Source organism: Brienomyrus brachyistius, chromosome 7, assembly GCF_023856365.1.
Source record: "Brienomyrus brachyistius isolate T26 chromosome 7, BBRACH_0.4, whole genome shotgun sequence".
NCBI classification, from domain to species: Eukaryota; Metazoa; Chordata; class Actinopteri; order Osteoglossiformes; family Mormyridae; genus Brienomyrus; species Brienomyrus brachyistius.
The window spans coordinates 123,711-146,681 of NC_064539.1; the positions used below are offsets into that span (position 1 = coordinate 123,711).

At 40.6% G+C, this 22,971-nt stretch overlaps 1 protein-coding gene across 1 annotated transcript; it reads left to right on the forward strand.

Moving 5' to 3' along the window:
* The first annotated feature begins 712 nt into the window (after positions 1-712).
* Positions 713-21,757, forward strand: slc27a6 (solute carrier family 27 member 6). The gene is made up of 10 exons (XM_049018692.1): positions 713-1,312; positions 3,035-3,244; positions 5,076-5,234; positions 5,973-6,097; positions 12,115-12,309; positions 16,554-16,644; positions 16,952-17,150; positions 17,273-17,370; positions 18,302-18,432; positions 19,090-21,757. Exons 1-10 carry the CDS (start codon positions 826-828, stop codon positions 19,264-19,266), a joined length of 1,872 nt encoding a protein of 623 aa, XP_048874649.1. The 5' UTR covers positions 713-825; the 3' UTR covers positions 19,267-21,757.
* The last annotated feature ends 1,214 nt before the right edge of the window (positions 21,758-22,971 follow it).

Sequence of the window (22,971 nt, forward strand, 5' to 3'; positions counted from 1 at the left end):
TCGGATAACTAGACACATTTAACAGTCACGGGCCTGTGGGAAACCCTCAAGGATTCATATATGAAAGGTGGCATGAAGCCTGTAGCTCAGCATAGGTGTGAATGCAGATAGAAGCATGACAGGACAAGATATCATGTTGTACATCACACCCATTAACAAATCCCGAGTGAGGCCGCCTTCCATTGAGCAATGCAGGACAGTTGCGTGGTCTAAGTCAGGACTGTTCAAGTTAACAAACCTGACAGAGATAAATCAGGCCCTTCAGCCGTATCTCGGTGTCACAGCCATCTCTGCTGAAGCTAAGCTCTGCAGGTAGATCTACATGAACAGGAATGAAGAACACTGGGGTAAGTGAATCTTGCCTTGATTTGAATGAAAATTATACATTTATCCTGTATTTCAATAGGCTACTGGACGCAAGCGATCGTATTCAAAATATGTAACTTAGTTTAGCAGTTTATTTGGGTGTTATCTTTCCACTTTCAAACATGCACAAATGTGACTTACATTCTTCCCTGTCACAATTCAGTTGTCACGCCCAGCACATTGTACTCCGTGGAAGCGCGGCTGCCCGAAGCGGCGCTCCCGGCTTGCAATACTTATACAACTTCAGTCACGTGACTCGCTGTACAGTTTCATAAATAAGAAGAGGAGATGATCGTTTTCAGTCTCATTTCTGCTCCATAGACCCGTCTGATCAGGATTGGCAGGGTATTTGCCTGCAAACTATGGCTTATCAATGAATTACCGCTAATAATGTCACTCGCCGAAAAACTGCAAAACTTTTTTTGTTAAAAAAAATTATCAAATAAATATAGAGCAGTGATGCTAGTGTCGATAGCATGGGTGCCCGCTGCATTGGCTGGGCTCATTGCGGTCCATTTTGCCCAGAAGCGGTGCTTCCCTTACTTCTGGAAAGACGTCTTCTACTTATGGAAAGTAATCCAGTACGGCGTGAGGCTGGAGCTGTACAAGAGGAGACGCAGGGTCTTCACAGTTCTGGACCGATTCGTGCAGCGGGCTGAGCAGATCCCCCGCAAGCCGTTTGTCATTTATGATGGGGTCCCGTACACTTATCGAGACGTGGACGAGAGGAGCAATAAAGTCGCTCATGTCTTTGAGGAGCACGGGGCAGCGAAGAAGGGCGACACTGTAGCACTGCTCATGAACAACGAACCCGACTTCATCAACGTCTGGTTCGGCCTCAGCAAGCTGGGCTGCGCCGTGGCTTTCCTCAACACCAACATCAAGGGCAGATCGCTTCTGCACTGTTTCAGCTGCTGCGGAGCCAAAGTCCTCATCGTCGGTGCAGGTGAATATGTCACGATTACCGCTATTAACTGCTCTATTACTAATTATTCAGCTCGATCGTTAATGCACTTCATCAATTTCCAAGTTCATATGCAGTAGCTCAGAATGACAGCGCTCAGACAATACATTGTTAAAATTTATTACTTTTTAATCAGGCAACGAAATACAAGTTTATGTTCCACATATAAACTTAATTTTATTTTAAAGTCATAAAAACATCTTTTTTTCACGTAACGAAAGGGCCTGTAGTCTGACAGGACCCGCCCACATATCCTACGTTGTACAGCCTGGTATGCGGCTTGAAACAGTAAACAAGTAGTACAGATCAGGGCCGATTCATTCTGAATTTTATTCCAGATTTTAGTTAAGTATATTTTAACACTACAACTATGAAAGCAACTTGTAGGTACTTTCAGTACTTCAAGAGTATAAATTCATAATTAGTGATTTTCAATTACGGAGTTCAAATTGAATGGTAATCAATCTTCCCTCCAATAGCAACCTTGTGCCTATATTTAAGAATACAAAAGAAAATAAATACGCCTTTCAGGATAAACTACTTTGAAATCTTGGAAAAGTGTCGATTGTAATTTTACTAGTTTTATATTTTTATTATATTTAGGGTTATATTTGTTTGATTACATTTGTTCCACGTATCTTTAGCTATTTGTCAGCAGAGCGTCAGATTGCTACTCCTGGAGATATTCACGTTTCCCTGAATTGGGCCTTAGGATAACTTCGGCTCAGTCCTGTGATTGGTGATCAAAATGAACTGGTAAAGTAAATAGTAAGCTTTAAAATGACACTGCACAGTAATTTTACTGTAACAGGGAAGCTGGTAATGGCTACTGGAATAAGCTACTATATCAGTGATCAATTCAATATGACCCTTTATTCTTAAATTTCCAAGAATTTTGTAAAATTGTTATCAGACCTAGGAGAACTACTGAAATAGGGAAACAATGTTAACATGTTGGTGCTGCAGAGTTTGGCATTCCTCAAACGAACACCTTAGCTTGAAGAAATAGCACTTAAGTTTAAGGTGTGGAAGCTTCACAGTATGATCACAATGAATTGGAGATTAATTATTGTTATCGTTGAAATGGTGCCGGTTGAGGAATTTGAATGTACACAGAACTAACCGCTACAGTTTGAGCTTTCAAACAGAATGAAGGGGCTGCAGTGATCAGGGGTCACGTGCAGAGTATAGGAGTATTGCACTTGACATTTAAAAGTGGATGTAACTTTTATGGCAAAGTTAAAGAGGATTGTCCACAGATTTACTGAAAATTAAACAAACCTGAAATGTTTAAACTGCTCTGCAATGTTCATTATAAAACTTTCTTTGTTTGTCCAGTGCCTTTGATTATTACTGTTTTACATTGTAACATATCAGCAAGACAAAAGCACAAACAAAACAAAGAACAACCTCAACTGCACACTCACACTATAGGCAATTTAGAAACACCCCAAACCCTTATGTCTTTGTGGAAGGAAAGTAGGGTACCCAGATGAGACCCATGCTAGGATGTGAAGAATATGTGAGGAACATGCAAACTGCACACGCAAGGCCAGGGGTGTGAATCGAACCTTCAGCCTTGGAGATCTCAGGCCAGGGTGCTAATCCTAACCACGCTAATCATGTTTCGCCTGGGGCTCTGTGCTTGAGCTATCTTTTGCCGTGAGGCATGCGTCTCATTTTGTTATGTATGTTACCCGTCAGACTTGCTGGACATGTTGGAGGACATTCTGCCCAACCTTCTGGAGGACAACATCAGCATTTGGGCTATGAAAGCGGAGAGCTGCCTACCCGGGGTGCAGACCCTGCTGGACAAGGTGGAGCGGGCCCCTGCCCGGCCTGTTCCAGCGGAACGCAGGGTGGTCACCTCCCTCAAGACCCCCGCTCTCTATATCTATACGTCAGGAACCACTGGTACTCTCCTTATCTGCTGACACAGTAGCTAGTAGCTTAATGATGGAGTTTTGTGGGTACATATGCTAGAAAGGTGCTGGTTAAAACTAAGCAAATTGGATGCTTTTTTGTTGTGGGTGAAATTCTATCCTGTATAATACTGTTATAATTAAAATAACTATTATATTTGCTGAAATCCCCTTGCAAGTATAAAAAAAAATATTTTTTAACGAACGTGGAAAGCAGCACATCTTTTAGGAGATTTACGGTTGCCAAGAGGCCGTATTTAGACAAACACAATGATTCCTCTATTCAGAAACAGTACGCCAGGAAGCTGAAAGCTGACAAAACGGCGCAGCCTTTATCCTCAGATGTAAATCAATCAGCACAATACAGAGAAATAAAATGAGGGCTTTATCTAGTTTGGCATTCTTCTTTTTCAGCATTGTAATGATTTTACCATCGTATTTTAACTTTGTCATGTACTTCAGCACTCATTTTTGGCTGTTGTTATGCAGTGATTGATATATTTAACTAAAGGTGGGCGATATGACCTAAAATTATTATCACGGTGTTTTTCACTTTTTGGATGGTGTTTTTTTATCTATCATTTTCAGTTGAGAGACTTAAGAGAGAGTCAACAGCATAAAGATCTTGATCGCTTAACTCTTATGTGCTACAACAAAACTGAATGACCGGTCCTGCTTTTCCAGAAGAACATCCTTTTGGTTACATGGTAGCTGTGAGTCAAATTGCATCAGGGAACACAAACACGCAGAAATGAAATCATCAGGACACACATCTACTAAAACGTGCCATGGAAATATTTAAATATCATGTCATGCAGAGTAACCTAAGTGAATAAGGAACGGGAGTTAAAAATACATCAGCTGTTGTACACGGACATGCGTGTTTTTAAGTGATGGAACAGGTTGCTTATATTTCCGCCGTTTGCCATCACGACAAAGCTTGCGTAATACTTAAGTTTGCTCAATGGTGGATGATTTAAAATCGAACTGGTTTCGGACCAGATAATAGAGGTGCCCCCCTTTTTTGGAATGAGAGTCTCCTCGCCTGTCGACGCCTCGGCCGGTTCTGACATTTTCAGTCGTCTTTTTTTATTCCTCATTCCAAACCTTAACTTTATTAGCCTGTACCTAGCTTAGGTGGCACGTCGTCACAACTTGTTCACTGGGCAGTTGTGCCTTATATCACGTACCTTGCATGAAGGCAGCGACGCATATATATGTTGATTTAGCGAATATGTTTCACTTTTTAATTCGATACTATATATATGTGTATCCGGGTTATTTTGTTTAATGTGTATAATTACGCAAAATCTGTTTATTTTGAATTCTTTAATTTGTTATCAGGACACAGCATCAGAGTGTGTTTAATAGAAAATTCACACAAGGCAGATAAACTGGTTACATATGCTATATAAAGACAAGTATTCAGACTTCAACTGAAGCCTTGAAAAAAAATGCTTTATTGTTTATTAATAGGCCGGTATATAATTAGGCTGTTGATTTCTGGCAGTGTTCCAGATTGATCCATGTCGTCGCGCTAAGTCACACCGGTATCGCCCACCTGTATATTCAACTTAACATTCTTTTTCCATTGTTGGCATTGTGGCAAGAATATTGATGCAGAGAAGCTTGTTTGGAAAATTCAGTTCTAATTTTAAAAATTCTGTACAATAACTGGTGTTTTTGTATTAGTCAGCTCTTTGAATATTACTGAATAGTCCCTGGTAACCTGTGGTTTTTGGAAGCGCAGATTTACTTTGTGTAGAACATTTCACGTCGCCCAGCCTCACCCACACACCTGTTCCGCTCCACCCTGTCCTTAGGGCTACCTAAAGCGGCCGTGGTCACGCACATGCAGTCCACGAAGGCGGCCGCGGGCTTCTGGGCATACGGCGGTCATGCGGATGACATCATCTACATCCCACTCCCCCTATACCACAGCGCTGCTTCACTCATTGGCATCGGGGGGACCATCGAGATGGGTAGGACGCATCTGACACTCCTGCAGTCATATGCTAATGATGCTAATGAATTGAGAGAGTACAGTCGTGTGATACGTATGGATAGGTGCTTTGGATGAGTTGGTGGAGGTCAAGTTAATGTTGAATACTGCTTAAAAAAACGGTATTTGAGGCATAATTGTTAATGTAGGGTTCTATATTGATGCTATTGTTAGCATCGTCACACATCTCTGGAGACCAGGGTTCGAGTCTCCACCATGGCTCCATGTGTGTGGAATTTGCATGTTCTCCCCATGTTCTCCCCATGTCGTGGTGAGGTTCCTGCCAGGTTCTCCAGTTTCTCCCCTGGTAAGGCTAATTGGAGTTACCAAAATTGTCTAGTGTGAAGAGATATATGTACCTTGTGATGGACTGGTGCCCCACCTTGGGTTATTCCAGACTACAGACCCACGTGACCCTGCATTAGTCCAGGGTAACATGGTGGTTTGGTGGAATGGCACTAATTCCTAACATCTCCAAGTTTAGGGGTTTAAATCCTGTCTCTACTCTGTGTGTGTCTGTTTTTCTCATGTTTAAGGTTTCCACTTGCAGTCCAAAGACATGCGGTTAGGTGAACTGCTGCCTGTAAATTGACCTTGTGCTGGATAAGCTGTTGGAAGATGGATCATTAGTGGGACATTCAGCTGTCATCTGCATATGAAGCTGGCAGTGAAGGCATCTCGGACCCTGTTCCTTATCTTCTCTGTTTTATTAACACAGGGGCGACCTGTGTTCTGAAGAAGAAGTTCTCAGCCTCACAGTTCTGGAATGACTGTCGAAAGTACAACGTGACCATCATCCAGTACATCGGAGAGCTCTGCCGGTACCTCTGCAGTCAGCCCAAGGTCATTCATCGCTCATTCATTTTAAGGTTACCTGTGGTTCTGTGGGGATTCCTGGGTGAACTGGAAATAATGACGAGCTCATAGTTTTAATAAAATACTGTTAATTGCCAACATTGTGGTAAAAAATATGTGATTACAAGCTATGGCCTTTAGGCTACGTTTCTCTGCTAATTATGACTTACGTACCTACAAAAAATCCGGCAAAATATCCAAGTGTTTATGTAATTGTAGATTTCAGGTTCTCAAATAACGTCTATGACCTGAATTACACTTTGTGCACTTTATTCTATGTGTTCTTTTATAATGAGATGGAATCCCATTTTGGGTGTCCCCGGCAATTAAGGTTCTAGTACAGGCCCCAGGCTTATTGTGATATTATACTGGATACTTTGAAGGATGGATGGAAGGATGGATAGAAGGATGGATGGTATACTTTCAGCAAAAGATGGTTTAGATTATTATGATTTCTGTATTGCTCAGTAGGTCTTAAGGATAATACTTTCTACATACACATGTATGTTGTGCTCATGGTTGCAATAATAGTTGGAGCTTTACTCAAGAAACATGTTTTCTGCCAGGATTTCATGGTTGAGCTGGGAGAAACACTTCAGTTTTTTAAGATGCACTTATCAGGCTGAACCCATTTCCAAATGAAGGGCATTCTTTGGCCACTGCTGAACAAGCACAGTTTATCAAAGCTCTCTTTGTCCTTTTTATCCATCCATGATGGCGTAGGCTGGGAGATGCTAGCCTTCAACTCACATTATGTCAAAGAGAACATTCACACACTAACACTCAGCTGTGCGTGATTCTTTGGTTGTAGCAATTGCACCAATCGATGGATCGTATGGAATTTTCTGCCGCTGGCTCTATGTCGAGGAACCCATGCATGAAAAGCTGTTTCTCAATATCAAGAAGGCAAAGATCATACTTGTGGTCTTGGCATGATCGGTCTTGCTAACTTGCCTTTCAAGAATGAACTTGGGTCACAGTGAATCATGGGATTAGTCTCGTTTGGCCAGGATGCAACCAATATGCCCTTGATATTTGGGGCAGGCAAGAACGATATCCGAGAATTTTTATTTTCCTCTGCACTTTAATTCTTTAGTATTGGAACTGGTCTTCGGCCATGAAAGATGAGGTAAAACAGGTACACGAGAACACAAATGTGGCTAAGTATGCATATTGAGAAACACCCACGAGGGCTGTTCTCTCAAAATTCCCATGGTGCCTTCTGATGGACTGGAATCCTGTGCAGGATGTCCCCTGCCTTGCATCCCGTGCTTTTATAGAAAGACTCCAGAATTTGACCAGGTACAGTAACGAACAAATTATGGAAAATGGATGGATGGATGGATCATAATAACAATGACAATTATTATGATCACACCCTGAGCATTTAGAAGAAATTTTATTTAATAACAAATTAGCCAAGATGATCTGGGTGAATATAAATCAATGAACTCCTACAATGATCTTTGCCAGTGAAAACCAATCAGAATTGCCAGTACATTTGCATTTCACAAAGTACCCCCCCCCCCCCCTTCAGGCCCCCACCATGGCACAGACCACCCTATTGGCCCGCTGGGGTGGTGCGACACTATCAATGATGCATACAAATGACACATAAGAATAGGGGACGATGTGCATAAACAGGGCATGAGGCACACAGCTTCATTGTGGATCTCCAGCATATCCGGGCCTTGTTTCATCCACCCACTAGCAGGACTGCAATGAGGCAAATGCAAGAACGTGGCCTACCAGCTATCATCTAGGCGTGCAAGCCGTATTCCTCAGAAAAGAAGAGCCTGTACACACAAGTTTTCCTCATCAAACTACTAACACCTGCCCTTTGCTAAGGTAGTTCATGGCTATAAGCCTTAGGAATAAAAATCGGGACCCAGGTGTACATTAATTAAGCGTGAAAGAAGTTGGACGGGAAAAACCATCTTCTCTGGGTGAGTTTGATATTATCCAGTTATGAGAAGAGACTTGGTAGCATTCTGTGTCCTCCCATACTTTCTTGAGAATAGAATAGAATAGAATAGAATATCTTTGTAATCATTATAAATATATACATTGTACAGGTAGCAAGTGCAATGAAATTCGGTGAAATAAGTGAAATAAAAAATATAAATATAAATATAAAGTAGATACCCCATGAGTGGTTAGAATAATGCTTGGATAATACATGTAAAATATACAGATATAATGTACATTTAAAAATCTAAGGTGATTTTGCCGACTGTCATTCAGTATGGCAAAAACCATGTTCCACAACAGATATATATGACAGCTGTATAATACTAGTGACAATAGTGCACTTCAAGACTACCACTAATATACAATAGTAGTCATATTAATAATAATAATAATAATATTACTATGTTAATGGCTGTAATAGTAATTCTGATGATAAAAGAGAATGATGAACAGAGTTTATCAGGTGAGTAATAATTCTGGAAAGAAGCTGTTCCTCTGTCTAGACCTGCAGGTATAAATAGTCCTGTAGTGCCGTTCTAATGATATCAGTACAAAGAGATGATTGGCAGGACTGCGATGGTCCTTGTGATGTGATTGGCCTTGCACTGGCAGCAGTTGTCCCTCAGGGTAGGGAGTTGGGTTTCCTGTAATTTTGTTGAGGTTGCCGTCAACCGAGCAGCTTTAGAAGGTTATCGGCAGCTGCTGCTGACGTTCGTAAGTGTCTTAAGAAAGGACAGCTGCTGCTGTGGCTTCTTAACCCATGATGGTGAAGCTGGCCTCCCATGAGAGGTCATCTTAGATGTTGAAACCTGGAGACCCTCTACACCAAGTGTCTGTTGATGTAGACTGGAGCAAGCTCATTACTATATTTCCTGGAACTGTTAGGTTCGCCGGTGAAATGGGTGGTCACACGAGAAGGCAAGGAGCAGGCAGGCAGGCGGAATACGGGGATTTATTAAAGGTATCAGGGCAACGAAGATCAGGAACAGGATCTACTGACGCTAACAAACATCAATGACGGACAAAGAACTAAGGCAAGACATGAACTGAAATAGACAGGACTGGGTGAAAATAATCAGACACAGCTGGGCTAGATCGGGGAAGCACACGTGGATAATCAGGGGGCGTGGCACACACGAGGATCGGACGAGCCGTGCGTAACAGGAACAGTTATTGAACTCCTTGATTATAATTTGCCTGAGTGTCAGAATGTTCTCGAAGCACTGTCTTGATAAGCTCTGGACCTCCATTGTGTAAGCCAACACATCACCTCCAGAGAACGGCCCTATCATAGTTATGTCATCAACACTCTTAAGGACAGTGTTTATGGTGTAGGTGAGAGTGCAGTTACAAGTTGAGAGGGCTGAGAACAGTCTTGGGGTATTTTAGTGTTAATTATCAAGGTCGACGGTAGATGGCATCCTACACACTAACTCTTTGAGGACAGTTAGTATGGAAATCAAGAATCCAGCGGCGAAGGGGGCTGGCAGAGGCTCAGGTCAAGTAATTTTTCAGGCCATTCCTTTCGGGACGGCCATGTTGAAAGTAGAGCTGTAGTTGATGAATAGCATCCTCACCAATGTCCCTCTGGTGTTTAAGGTGGGGTGGAGCAGTGTGAAGGGCAGCGGAGATGGCGTCCTCCATAAATATGCCCAGTAGGTAGGGCCGGGCAATATGATCTCAAATCTGTATCACGATTAATTGAACATTTTACCTTGATTGCGATTAATGAATGATTTGTTTTTTTCCCCTCATCGTTCACTGACAAGGTCTGTACTACAAGTGCAGTGTGCTCAACTATTTAAATTGGGATTTTTTTCTCAATGAAAGAGTGTATATCTTATCCTCATGATTTTAAACTAATCGAAGAAAATACAGCTTGAAATGAAAACATCTCATGAAAAACATTTCAGTTTTAATGCAAAAAGGAAGTTCTCTAAAAATGTAAAAAAAATCCTTTTTTTAATTTCTTGCAAACAAAATACATCATTTTAAATATTGCTAGTGCTGATACCGATTGGTGGTATTACCTTTGGTAGCTGAAACTGTATCCCCTAAAGGCACAATGTGTCCAAACGCCATAGGCAGTATTTTTCCTTGGTACAAGCCGCTGGAGTTGCTTGGTTGTTGAGATCTTCTCCATGTTGCTTCTATGTCACAGACTGGACAGGGGCGGAGTCATGTAACAGCATGCGGTAGTTTTTAAGGGGACAGTACATGAACACACACTGGGGAAAGTACTACCAGAATTATTATTATTATTATTATTATTATTATTATTAATAATAATAATAATAATAATAATAATAATAATATTGGTGGGCATATTGAGTTTTGAGAGGTGGGAGTAGCGTTTAGTGCAAAATCCCACTAAAGAAAGTGCACACAATTATGCAAGATAACGAGAGTAATATGAAAAATGCAATCTATGATTTGTGAGTTGCTGGGCTGTTTGTCCGCTCGCAGGAGCTTGTGATACACGAGGGGCTGCTATCGCAGTGAAGTGTAACTGATGCTTTTGCCAGTGGGAGGAAAATTGTGGAGCATTTTAAGCATTTGCCACTTGCATATCCTTGCTTGGAAGAACTGTTTACAGTATATTATTAGAACTCAAAGTGCCTAAACAATGCTTTAAACAAGGTGTACAAATGAGGTGGACAGTATGTTATATATGCTTCCATTGGCCTAACAAAAGATTTTTTGACATACATTTTTTTATTTGTATTTACTATTTGAAAAATATTCATATATAAATTATAAATATATACATTATTATATGAAAATATTAAAGTTAGAAGAGCTCTCGTATTGGAATCTGTATCCGCTTGGGCTGTAGTGTATCCGAATCGGATCCGAACTGAAAAAATGTGGATCGGCCCATCCCTAGTTTTGACCCTGGTACAATGATGGCTAACTAGGGATAGAGAACGAGTGATGATGTTAGTGGATACTAGTGGAAACCTGCATTAGCTGATTAGCACAGTCCATCCAGGCCTGCTGTCTATCATGCATTCAGGGCACGCAGCATGGATCTAGCATTGTGTATGCATATGAATGCTCCATTGTTTGCTGTCGGTGGGGCTTCTATTACATTGTTTCTGTTACTTTTGTTGAAGCAGGCTAAACTATATATGTCCTTTGCTAGAGAGGCATCATTGCGTGGGGATAGTCATTTCTGCTTTTGAAACCAGTGATGTGCTGGATGCCATGCCAGGTGACCAATCCATGGGTCGTCACTCTTGATCTGTAGTTTGTGGGCAATCTTGACACATCCGGCTCTCCAGACCTGAAGGCTGCAGATCTTGAACCTGACGAGTCATCTGTCACATTACCATTATGGCAAGGAAGGGAGTCAGGAGCAGAGATGTGACTGTGCTGGGGTTTAATCAAGGGAACACTGACAAGGCTAGTACACAGAAAAGCAATACGAGGGGACTGAAACGTGAATAAAAAACGAAGGCCGAAGACAAGACAACAAAAGCAAATAATGGAGGCAAGGACAGAGGGCACAACAGGATGGGTTAAGTGACAAGCAGAGAATATTCAGAACTGCGCAAGAACTGCAGGAGCTTAAATAGACTGTAATTAGCCCCTGATTGCTGCCAGCTGCGACAGGTAAACACTCAGGCCCAAAGCCGTGACAACAGGGAAAGTGGGTGGAGTCTACACAGAGGCATTCACCTTGACCAGGAGCCATAGCTACAGGGAAGGTGGGCAGAGTCAGGACAGAGGCATTCACCCTAGCCAGGAGCCATGGTTACAGGGAAGGTGGGCAGAGTCAGTCACCCTGGCCAGGAGCCATGGCAACAGGGAAAATGAGCAGAGCCATGGCAATTACATTTATCTGACACTTTCATTGAATGTGACTTACAGTAGAGGGAGTGGTTACGAGTTATGCATGCTGCCTAGGATTCAAACCCACATTTACTTGTTGAGCTACTGCAGCTGATAAGTCAGAGTTTCTGCATATTCAACCAAAGTTGTCCTTGTTGTGTCCTGATGCCGCAAATCCATGTGCTCTTTCGCTCTTAAAGTCAGAGATGGATCGGCAGCACAAAGTGCACATGGCTGTGGGGAACGGCCTGCGGCAGGACGTGTGGCAGGAGTTTCACCGGCGCTTCGGCGAGATCCGCATGTGCGAACTGTATGGCTCCACCGAGGGCAACCTCTGCTTCATGAACCACGTGGGCAAGATCGGCGCTGTGGGCCGGTCCAACTTCTTCTACAAGGTGAGTTCCCACCCTTCACCGGTCAAATGGTTCTGGCCGCAAGAGCCGCCTCGTTTCAGCTTTGGGCTGGGGGATGATGAAAAGACAGCTGTATCTACAAATGGGACAGAAGATATCTGGGTTTGCGCTCTGCACTGTTTGTGCTGAAGCCAAACTATTTATATTATTAGAGGTTAGCTACAGATGAATGAAGATGAATGAAGTCTCAGCACTGGGACATCTTCTAAATTAAAGGGGATTGTTTTGCATATAATAATATCATTTAAATATATGACACTAACAAGTAAAAGGAAATAGATTTTTTTTTGTTGAAAATAGTGTTGTTGAGTCTGTTATTAGAAGACGTCGGTCACATGGTGTCAGCTGTATGGAAGTATGGAAGACGTTTTTCGGCTAGCTTTGCACGTTCGCATTCCCCGTGCCGTGCTCGCACTGTGAATGCCTTGTGTATGTGCGAGGCTGCGGTAAGGGCCAGAATGCACGGGCACTGTGTTCCCATGGCTCTTCAAAGAATATCTTGTCCACAATTATTACAGTTTAGGAGATGCACAGTTTAGAAGAGTAACGTATAACGGTAACAAACATAAATCTATGAAGCTGAAGTTTCCTGTGCTTAAGTCTTTAGCTCTTAAGACATTTTTAAAGAGCAGAAGTTAAAGGTTGCCGGACCGTGCACGGACATAAAATGCACATTTTTATCTCCCATGTCGGAAAAAATGTGGAAAACGGCTATAGTTTTTTTTTTTACGTATTCCTCAGTTTTGCTGCCTTGACAAAAATAATATTTTGCATCCTAATATTTATTACCATTGGCTTGCTTAGCATAATTATAGAGAAAAGTTGAAACGTGGAGGCCTGCACTGCTGTACTGTCCTGCCATGTACTGGGACCGTGGGCATCCTGAGGCACATGTGTGCAACACTATACTGGGCCACAGCACTATACTGGGCCACAACACTGCTGACTTTGTATTTGTGTTTACATAGGATTCATTTCCATTTACAGCATGATGGCAAAGGAAAGCAAGGCAGGGACTATTTTGAGTGACCCAGCAGATATACACTCTCTGCAACACAAAATACTTAGGCAGTATGCATATATCTATAAGCATTAATGACAATAACTACATGTATATATCTATTTAAACACATATTTAAAGAAAGTGTTTAGCTAATAAAGTTTTTGTGAATATATATGTGTGTGTGTGTGTGTGTGTGTGTGTGTGTGTGTGTGTGTGTGTGTGTGTGTGTGTGTGCACGCGCATTTTAAACATGAGGATATCTTAGATATTGTGCCCTATAACTATTTTCATAGATATATTGTGTACTATAACTTATGTAAGCTTATCAATGTGGTCATAACTTTACAATAGCATACATCAGGAGAACGCTGTAATCACAGAGGAAGGGGTTTTATTGCATAGGATGTTGTTTTTGGCAGAGCAGGTAGGGCTGCCGGTAGAGTCGTTGGCTGTCAGCCTTCCAGCACCAAGACCCTGCTTTATTTCCAGTACCATTTCGTGTGGGAATTACAGTAATAATATTTTAATACATTTCTGTCACTTGCTGCATTCTCAATTTGCAACATATATATGGTAATCACCGGTTTACATTATATTCATTTAATGGATACAATGGATACTACATGCGATGACTCATATGGGCATAACAGAGCAGAATATGTCTTATTGCAGGTTAAAGTCTCTACTTGTTAACCAAGGTGTAGCCCATGCAATCATTTCTCTTCCCCAGTTGACCATTTATTAGATTTTACTGGTCTTCCCTTTAAAGGACAACATTCACACCAACTCATTAGCTGTGAACATTAGTGCATGCATCCCTCCCACACACTGTTAGCCGGTTCCTTCTTGCCTATCTGTTGGCTTCTATGGAGCGCACCTGGAGAGTACCTGTAGCATTTGTGCAATTCCATCTGCAGTCTTATAGGTGTCCAGGTGGTGTCGCTGTGAAGCAGTAAAAAGCAGGGAGACCACCACATGGAATTTTGTCCCCTCTCCTGGGTCTCCTGCTCATGAACTGCTAATAAGAGTCCCTTCAAATGTGTGGCTCTTGCTGTCCAATATATTATGTTTCAGGCAGAAAAACCTAGTGAAAAACTAGGCCACGGTCTCCCTTGAGCCATCACAGAAGTGCACAAATCCAAGAAAACACAGGAAGTGACTTCATCAGAATTTTCTAGCAGCAGTCAGTGTACTCTGTCTAATCACCCCTCTCCAATATTACAGTTGGAAGGATTTACAAGGGATAATCTCTTTCTCTTTAACCACTTTCTTATCATAAACACAGTTCCCTTGTTCGTGTTGTAGACCCAGAAAGAGATTTAAAGAGCCCAGAGTTCTGTGTCAAAATATTCATTGTTTTTAGCAACAGGATGCTAAAACTTTAGTACTTGTACTCTCTGCATGTGGCCATGCTAGTTTCATAGGCGCTAATTAGCAATTTTGTGTTAGCTGAGGTAGTACCATGTCAGCTGAGGCCACGAACTTACTAATAAACTCAGTAACAGTTGAGTTATTCATCAGCACAGAATACTCTTCAGCTACAGGAAGTCTTTTATACATTTTTAGTATTGTTTTTACTGCCTGCCACCTTATTGTTGGCATTAACATTATTATGGCAGATCTTTCCTGTCTTTAAGTCATTGGCACTTTGGCATGAGCACACTGAAAGGGATGAAAGATGGCACTTTGCATTTTATTATGAACAGAGAAAGATGCTTTGCGAAGCTTCGCTTATGAAGAATGGAATGGAAGAAGGTTCCAGAATCATTACGCACCATTTTTGGCTTCTTTCATGTGGGAAACCAAGCTGACTTGTTTTGTTTTTAACAAAATATATTTTTTTGGAAGGAAAAAATATATTTAACAAGGCAAGGAAGTACTGCATTCAAAAAAGCCAGTTGTAAATAATAGCTCTGAAAAAAATTGTTGTTTTACTCATATAAAGATGGAGACTAGGAACACTTTACTTAAGGCCACATTTTTAGTAATTTATATACAGACGCTCCTCTACTTACGAACTTTCAACTTACGAACTTTCAGACATACGAACGAAGAGGACTGTAAGTCCAAATTGTGTTCATTGGGCTCCCGTTTCCTGTCTGTAACATAACTTTTTTTTCTGTGCACCAATTCCGCCGAGTATGACTCCCGCCGCGCAGCAGCGTAGTGTACGTACTCCCAGCATCCTAGTTCTTTGTACCTGCGTATACCTGTAACATGATGCTGAATAATGACTTATGAACATTTCAAGTTACAAACGGTGATTTGGAACGTATCTCGTTGGTAAGTGATTATTTATCAAAAGGCTTAACACATTATAGTTATATGTATCATGCATTATGAATGCTTTATGAAGCTCTCATCTATAATGCACTGCAGATGCATAGAATAGTTAGGCAGTCATAATGCATAATAAACATGGCTATAATGTGTTATGCCTTTTTATAAATATTTATAGCCATGTTTATAATGCTTTAGGAATCCATTATTTTGCATTATAAATTTGTTTATAAATTATTAAAAAGGGGCGGTGGTGCAGTGGTTAGCACTGTTGCCTCACACCTCTGGGACCCGGGTTCGAGTCTCCACCTGGGTTACATGTGTTTGGAGTTTGCGTGTTCTCCCCATGTCGTCGTGGGGTTTCCTCTGGGTACTCCGGTTTCCCCCCACTGTCCAAAGACATGCTGAGGCTAATTGGAGTTGCTAAATTGCCTGTAGGTGTGCATGTGAGAGTGAATGGTGTGTGAGTGTGCCCTGCGATGGGCTGGCCCCCCATCCTGGGTTGTTCCCTGCCTCGTGCCCATTGCTTCCGGGATAGGCTCCGGACCCCCTGCGACCCAGTAGGATAAGCGGTTTAGAAAATGAATGGATGGATGGATTATTAAAAACATGCCCTTAAGTGAAGTGTTACCTTGAAATTTTATCTATAAATGAAAGAAATTGTATTTTTGTAGTGATACTTGCAGGTTTTAGTAATGCCTATATTTAGAGGCAACTCCCTAATTATAATTAAAATAATTTCATACAGACTTGTAAGAGTTTCACAGTGGGCATCAGTAATGCCTTATGACATTATAACAATATTTCTGCTCTTTGTTTGTAAACTGCTGTTCTTGTCATCTGGACATTAACTGTATGGACTGAGAAGAGCAACCTTGGGAAGAGCCTGGTTATAAATTTGTATGAACTAACTGGTCATTTTTCTCCTGTTCACCCATTGTAGCTTTTTTTTAAATACGTCCTTGTGAAGTACGACAAAGTCAGAGATGAACCTGTACGCAATAAGTATGGATTCTGCATACCTGTAGCAAAAGGTGAGAAGATAGTAACTGTGTTGATAGTAATATAATGATAACATTAGGTTTTGGAAAAGGAATAAAGCATTTATAATTTTATGGCCATCAGCGGGCCTCCAAACCTCGGGGAGGGGGGGCAGCAAACAAATGCATGGTTTAAGTGGTGGTAAACACTATCATTGGGTTCTCGTTTAGTTTTACCAATACATACCTGGGTGTACAATACTGTGCAAAGGTTTTAGACAAAGAAAATGTCATGGCTGCATTCTGCGCACTTCTGCATTCCTCTGACCTCTACCCACTTTTCGTCAACCACCTTCACCAGGTGAAACTGGTCTGCTCCTGTCCAAGGTCAACGCACAGACCCCGTTCTTCGGCTATGCCGGGAGCAAGCAGCTGACAGAGAGGAAGCTGCTGCGGGACGTGTTCGCCAAAGGGGACATGTATTTCAACACGGGCGACCTGATGGCCGAAGATAAGGAGGACTTCATCTACTTCAAGGACAGAATTGGCGACACCTTCAGGTACGTCATGGAATTGCAGCAGTCTCCATCTCGGTGTTGATCATATCCTTGATGAAATGCACAGAACAAGTTCTGAAAATTTCTGTCATGAGTGTGCCCATGAAAGAGTGCATTTATGTCAGGTGGAAGGGGGAGAATGTGGCCACAACGGAAGTGACTGAAATCCTCGGGCTTCTGAACTTCATCCAGGAGGCCAATGTTTATGGTGTGGAAGTCCCAGGTAGGAGCTAAACATGAGCACCGCCCAGTGTATGGTCAAAACCCACACAAAAATCATGGTGTTTCTTCCTCACTGGACTTTAACTAGCAAGCCTCTGATCACATGACAAATTTCTTAACAGAAATGCAAAGTCAAAGTACCCCAGCCACTAAGCGATACCAGTTAACAAAATGTTTTAGCTTCCAGCTACTGTAATACGGCCACATGGCAGTGACCAGATCCCAGTACCAGGTTTTTTTATATGAACTGTAATCCAGAATTAGGGTGAGATGATAAAAGCCAACTTATAGTGAAGAGTAAGAATAGTGAAACTTATTAATTATTAATAAAGACGAATGCAAAAAAATAGTATGTATAAATATTACAATGAAGCAATGATTAATCATTCTAGATGTAAATAAATCTGCTAATTAATCAGGCTTTTGACCTAAAAATGTAACCTTATTAGATATCTTTTAATTGATCAATGTCCATAATATTCAATTTCCATTGAGCAGTGGTTGGTATATATATATACACTAGTAATATAAATAGTATATATATATATATACTATTTTTTTTGCATTCAATATGAAAACAAATGTATTTTACTGTGATTCTCTTCCTCCTCTGGAGTCCTTTAATATCATCACTTTCTGTACTGTGTGTTAACTCCCTTCATTTCTTCATAGTTACTAACTGCTGCTGTAGTCTGCAGTTTTCCTTATTTACCTCATATTTCTGAATGGATAATGGTGTGACTGACATCCAAGCATTCAATACTTTAATTGAGCTATCCGCTATATAGGATTATGTGACACAAAGTAATAAAGGGAAAGATTTTTATGTATCGTCAACTTAGTATAAGTTTTCTTGCTTGTTTGTTGCCAGTGGTGGGGAGGTCAAGGGGGGGCTGTCGGATATTAAATGAGGAGCAACTCTGTGTTTGCAGGACATGAAGGGAGAGCTGGAATGGCAGCAGTCATTATCAGACCTGGGAGCAACTTTGATGGAAAGAAGCTATTCCATCATGTGCTTGATCACCTACCAAGCTATGCTCGGCCGATTTTCATTAGAATTCAGGTATCTGTAGTTTCTCCTTGTATCTCGTTCCAAATGTCAGGGGTGCAGGAACTGAGGGGTCAGGGGAGACGTGTACCCCAAATATTTAATTTGGTTTCATTCCCAACCCTCCCCCCCTAAAAAATAAACCTTTTAAATTATTGAGCTGTGCCTCACCCCCTTCTCATTGCCAGAGCTCAGTGTATGTTTTACTGTCTCATGTCTAACTTGCTAATCTCGAGTCTTTTGTGCCAGTAATGTTAATGATTAGATGGTGTATTTATGAAAAGAGGGAAATGCACAGTATTTATAGAAGGACAAAATACTTTGTATACTCTCCAGAAAAATTCTCTGTTTTATTCACACTTCCAAACATTACTAAATATTTTAAGAATTACTGTTGCAGCACTATTGGGTAAGGACATGGGAACAGGTTTGGTGTGAGATGGAAGGAATGTGTGACATGAAAAGACACGGTAGCATCCTTGAAAAACAACAAAGTGGCGCATGTAATTATTGTCTTTGAACAGTTTTCTGTGGGTGGACCCTGAAGCGTTCAGTTAGAATTACATTGGGGTTTCAAAGAATCAAGCTTGAAGAGCAAGTTTCCAAAGATAAAATCCTGTTAATTAAATGTAATTCACAAACATTCCTTGTATATATTTTTCAACTTTGCAGGAATCGATGGAGCTGACTGGAACCTTCAAGCAACAGAAGTTTAAACTAGTAGATAGTGGCTTCAGTCCTTCAGTGATCTCTGACCCACTTTATGTCCTGGACAATGTAGATAAGAGCTACATCGTACTGACCAATGCAGTGTATAATCGCATTGTGTCTGGGCAACAGAAGCTATAGCAGTATCAAAAACACACCTTAACACTTTTGTTGGATTTCACTCCTCAAGAAAGTACTAGCTATTAAGGTGGGACACTTGTAATGCTAGGCTTAAGGTCACACAAAATAATATCCAGACGCTAGTGATGGCCAAATGAAGCTTCATGAACCATTTGCTGTATTTTGTGACCCCCACTAGATGGTGCTCTCTATTCAGAAAAAGGACTCAAAGCAAACCAATACTGCCATCAAGTGGGATAAAAAAAATACAGCAAATGGTTCATGAAGCTTCATTTGGCCATCACTATCAGACTCTGCTCTGAGTAATGAAGTACTAAAGTATAATAATAATGTTGTGCCGACGTGTGTGTGGAGATAACTGAGTGAAGTTTATAGTAGCCATAAGTGAGCCACAGTCCTAAAGCTCTGAGCTAAAGCTAAAGCTTTGGCTATTTATTCATATTTTTTACATTACTGATGTCCCAAGTGGTACTTTCTCGCTCCTGTTGTGAAACAGACCCAGGACAGCAGGCATTATGACTTCTGGACCAGTGAACTTATTACAACCTGTCATTTCCTGCTATTGTCATGTCAGTGATTTGGGTTTTTCACATGTGACTTTTGTCATGAAGTCGTATGGTCTCAGTTGAAAGATGTGAAATGATTACTGTATTGTTGCATAGACTCAGAATGGGGTATAATAAGGTTTGAGAACCATTTCATTACTAACATATCGCAGAATATCTTAGAACTGACTGAATTTTTTTGCTGACAGTTTCACCTTCTATTTCAGGTAAAATTTATTCTGAACTATTTGCAAGGTTTCATGCTTAAACAAAACTATTTATAAGACAGAAATAAGCATTATGTAACTGTTATGTACTGGAATTGATTAATGGAAACTTATGTATGTTGTTTTTGGACCAGAACGTTGCTTGCATAGAAATCAGCTTTATTGAATTAAGTTATTATTATTATTTTTTAAATACATCAACTTAAGATGCATGGCTGTTTTTTTGAATCACAGCTGGTATGGTGGTTCTTTGGGTAACACTATTATGTCACACCACCAGGGCTGTGGGTGTAAATCCTACCCCCATGTGTGTCTAAGTGGAATTTGCATGTCCTCCCTGTATTTTGTGAGATACCATGGTTTTCCTCCAGTCAGTGTAAAGCAGACATGCAGTCAGGTGAACTTGTGTCCCAAAATTGCCTATTGTGTGTGTATCCTGTGATGGACTGGCATCCCATCCACATGCCCACCCACCCCCCATCCCAAACTGAATATTAAGTGGTTATAAGCTATATGAATGAACGGTTTTTAAACCCTGTTATACCCCAGTCCTGACAGTTTGGTGACAGTTTCTGATAGGGACCTTTCAATCAACAAAAACTACAACTGTACTTGGTTTGCACTCAGTGGCCAATTTATTAGGTACATTGGCAAACAGCCTGATCATTCAAAGAGTGAATACAATACATACACCATGCAGACAGGGTTAGGAAATTCACTTGCTGTTTGGTTAAGCATTAGAGTGGCCGAGGCACCTGATACAAGTGGTTTTTGAAAGTGTGATTGTTGGTGCCAGACATGGTGGTTCCAGCATCTCTCCAGAAACAGACGCTCTCCTGGGATTTTCCCACACCACAGTTTACAGGGAATGGTGTAATGAACAAAAAAGCATTTAGTCAATGGCATTTCTGAACACACAGCTCATCCGGGATCAATAGTGGGTTGTACCTTCTACTAGCTTGGTGAACATCTTGAAGTGGCGACTGACTGTTCATTGCATGTAACAAAAATCTTGAGTTACAAACTGGTCAGAAGTGAGTGTTTTTTTTTTATTTCAACTAAAATAACACTGTGCATTTGTACCCATAACTAAGGATGAGATGTGATACTCAAAACTCTTCACCATGTCATAAAACATCACTAAATCAGTATTTCCCGATCTGGACTTTGGGGGCCCACAAAGCTGGAAGGAAGCAAAAATGTGGACTGTCTTGCAGGGGGCTCAGAAGAAGCAAAATCATGGACTGGCGGTGGGTCCACGAGGACTGGATTGGGAAAAATTGTACTAAATGTATGTACTCAGGGTAACCATGAACACTTACGCGTACTACGTCATGATCTCTCATTACCTCATTCTACGAAAAAGACAGCAACTGATGGAATAAGCTTTGTATTATTAGACAAACTGTGTTGCATTATACCCTTTATTAGACTTTTGAGCTAGTTTGAATTTTTAGGTTTACTACTGTGAAAAGACTGACAGTACAGTGGATCCCCAAAGCCAGAAAAGATTAACTTCTGCGTTGGAGATATGCTAAACACCGAAGTTCCTTTTACAAGTAACAATTTTTAAAACATATTTTTATAATATTGTCTGAATCTCTATAGCAATTGCGTACATATAGAAAATTCTACTTTTTAAAAGCCATATGAATAACACAGATGGCTTTTGTTAATGTGAATAAGTATTCGATGAATAAAATTTGAATAACTGCATAACAGTGTCTTATCTTTTTCAGTTTATCCTTGGGAAATACCTATCCATAGTTAACGTAGTAACGGTAAATTACATTATATTTTATTAATGATAATAATCAGTATTACAATTGATAAAGTATAATGCAATTCACTCTTACTATAACCATTATAATAGTAGCTGTTTTGGTATGTTTGACCTTTATCAGCTTGGTATCAAAACCTTTATAATCCCCCCCCCCCCCACACACACACACACACACACACACTATTGTGTATTTTGGCTTTACAATGCATTTCAGTCTGAGGCTGTGCAAAGGGGAGGAAATTTGTGAGAAAATTTAAGGGCGTTACATTTTTTAACATAATTGGATTGGTCTTGGGTTGGGGAAGAGTAATATAGGTAAACCCGACAGTAAACTTAGATAGTATATAATTAATATTTAAATTGCATATTAATATGAGCGGACATCATTAGATTAATGTCAAAGCAGGAGTGTGGCAGCGTTCGAGGTGCTTTGACAAATACACTTGACAGTTCAGAAGGTGGCAGCAAAGCAGCATGTCCTCTGTCTACAGAGAGGGTGTGGTGCAGCTCAGGAGAACCTGCAGTGCATATCTGTATTCCTTCATGTGGTGTTTTCTATAAAGAATATTTTAATTGAGGAATTGAATGGAGTTTATAGGGGAAACATCTGGAGACACATCTGAGAGCTGTAATCCGGACCGTTCCATACATCCCACTCTATAGACTGTTTCTTGATATGATTTTACATCGATAATCATAATTAAATCCCCCCTGCTGAAAATATAGTGGATCTACTTTTTTTTTTTTTTAGTTTTCTTTCCCTCTCTCACCATTAAATTCCAGCATTGGGATTTTTCGTAAAACATCATTTATATTCATTACTCTTGAATATTCACACTTTTGCATCTGCAAAGTTTCAGACATCAACAATTTTAGTAATCTTTAGACAACTATGCCCAAGTAATTACAATAAGTTCAGCTGCAATACAAACTGTAATGCAATGATTAACAGTGAGACACGACGTCATAACTGTTAATGAAAATTGTGCCCGAATTATGTAATTATATATATATTGTATGAAGCATTAAAAAGTTTTAAAAGTAAATGTTACACTTTTGCTTTCTTTAAGTAGTGCTGAGCGTAAATAATCGCAATGCTGTGTGATGATATCGCTTATAGTACCACTTCGTCTACCCAAGAAACTATCAG

What these genes read in the sequence shown, in the direction of transcription:
- slc27a6 (XM_049018692.1), top strand. Translation starts at nt 826, where the DNA reads ATGCTAGTGTCGATAGCATGGGTGCCCGCTGCATTGGCTGGGCTCATT. An exon ending in AGTCCTCATCGTCGGTGCAG is followed by an intron (nt 1,313 to 3,034) that starts GTGAATATGTCA and finishes GTTACCCGTCAG; the next exon opens with ACTTGCTGGACATGTTGGAG. An exon ending in CTATACGTCAGGAACCACTG is followed by an intron (nt 3,245 to 5,075) that starts GTACTCTCCTTA and finishes CCCTGTCCTTAG; the next exon opens with GGCTACCTAAAGCGGCCGTG.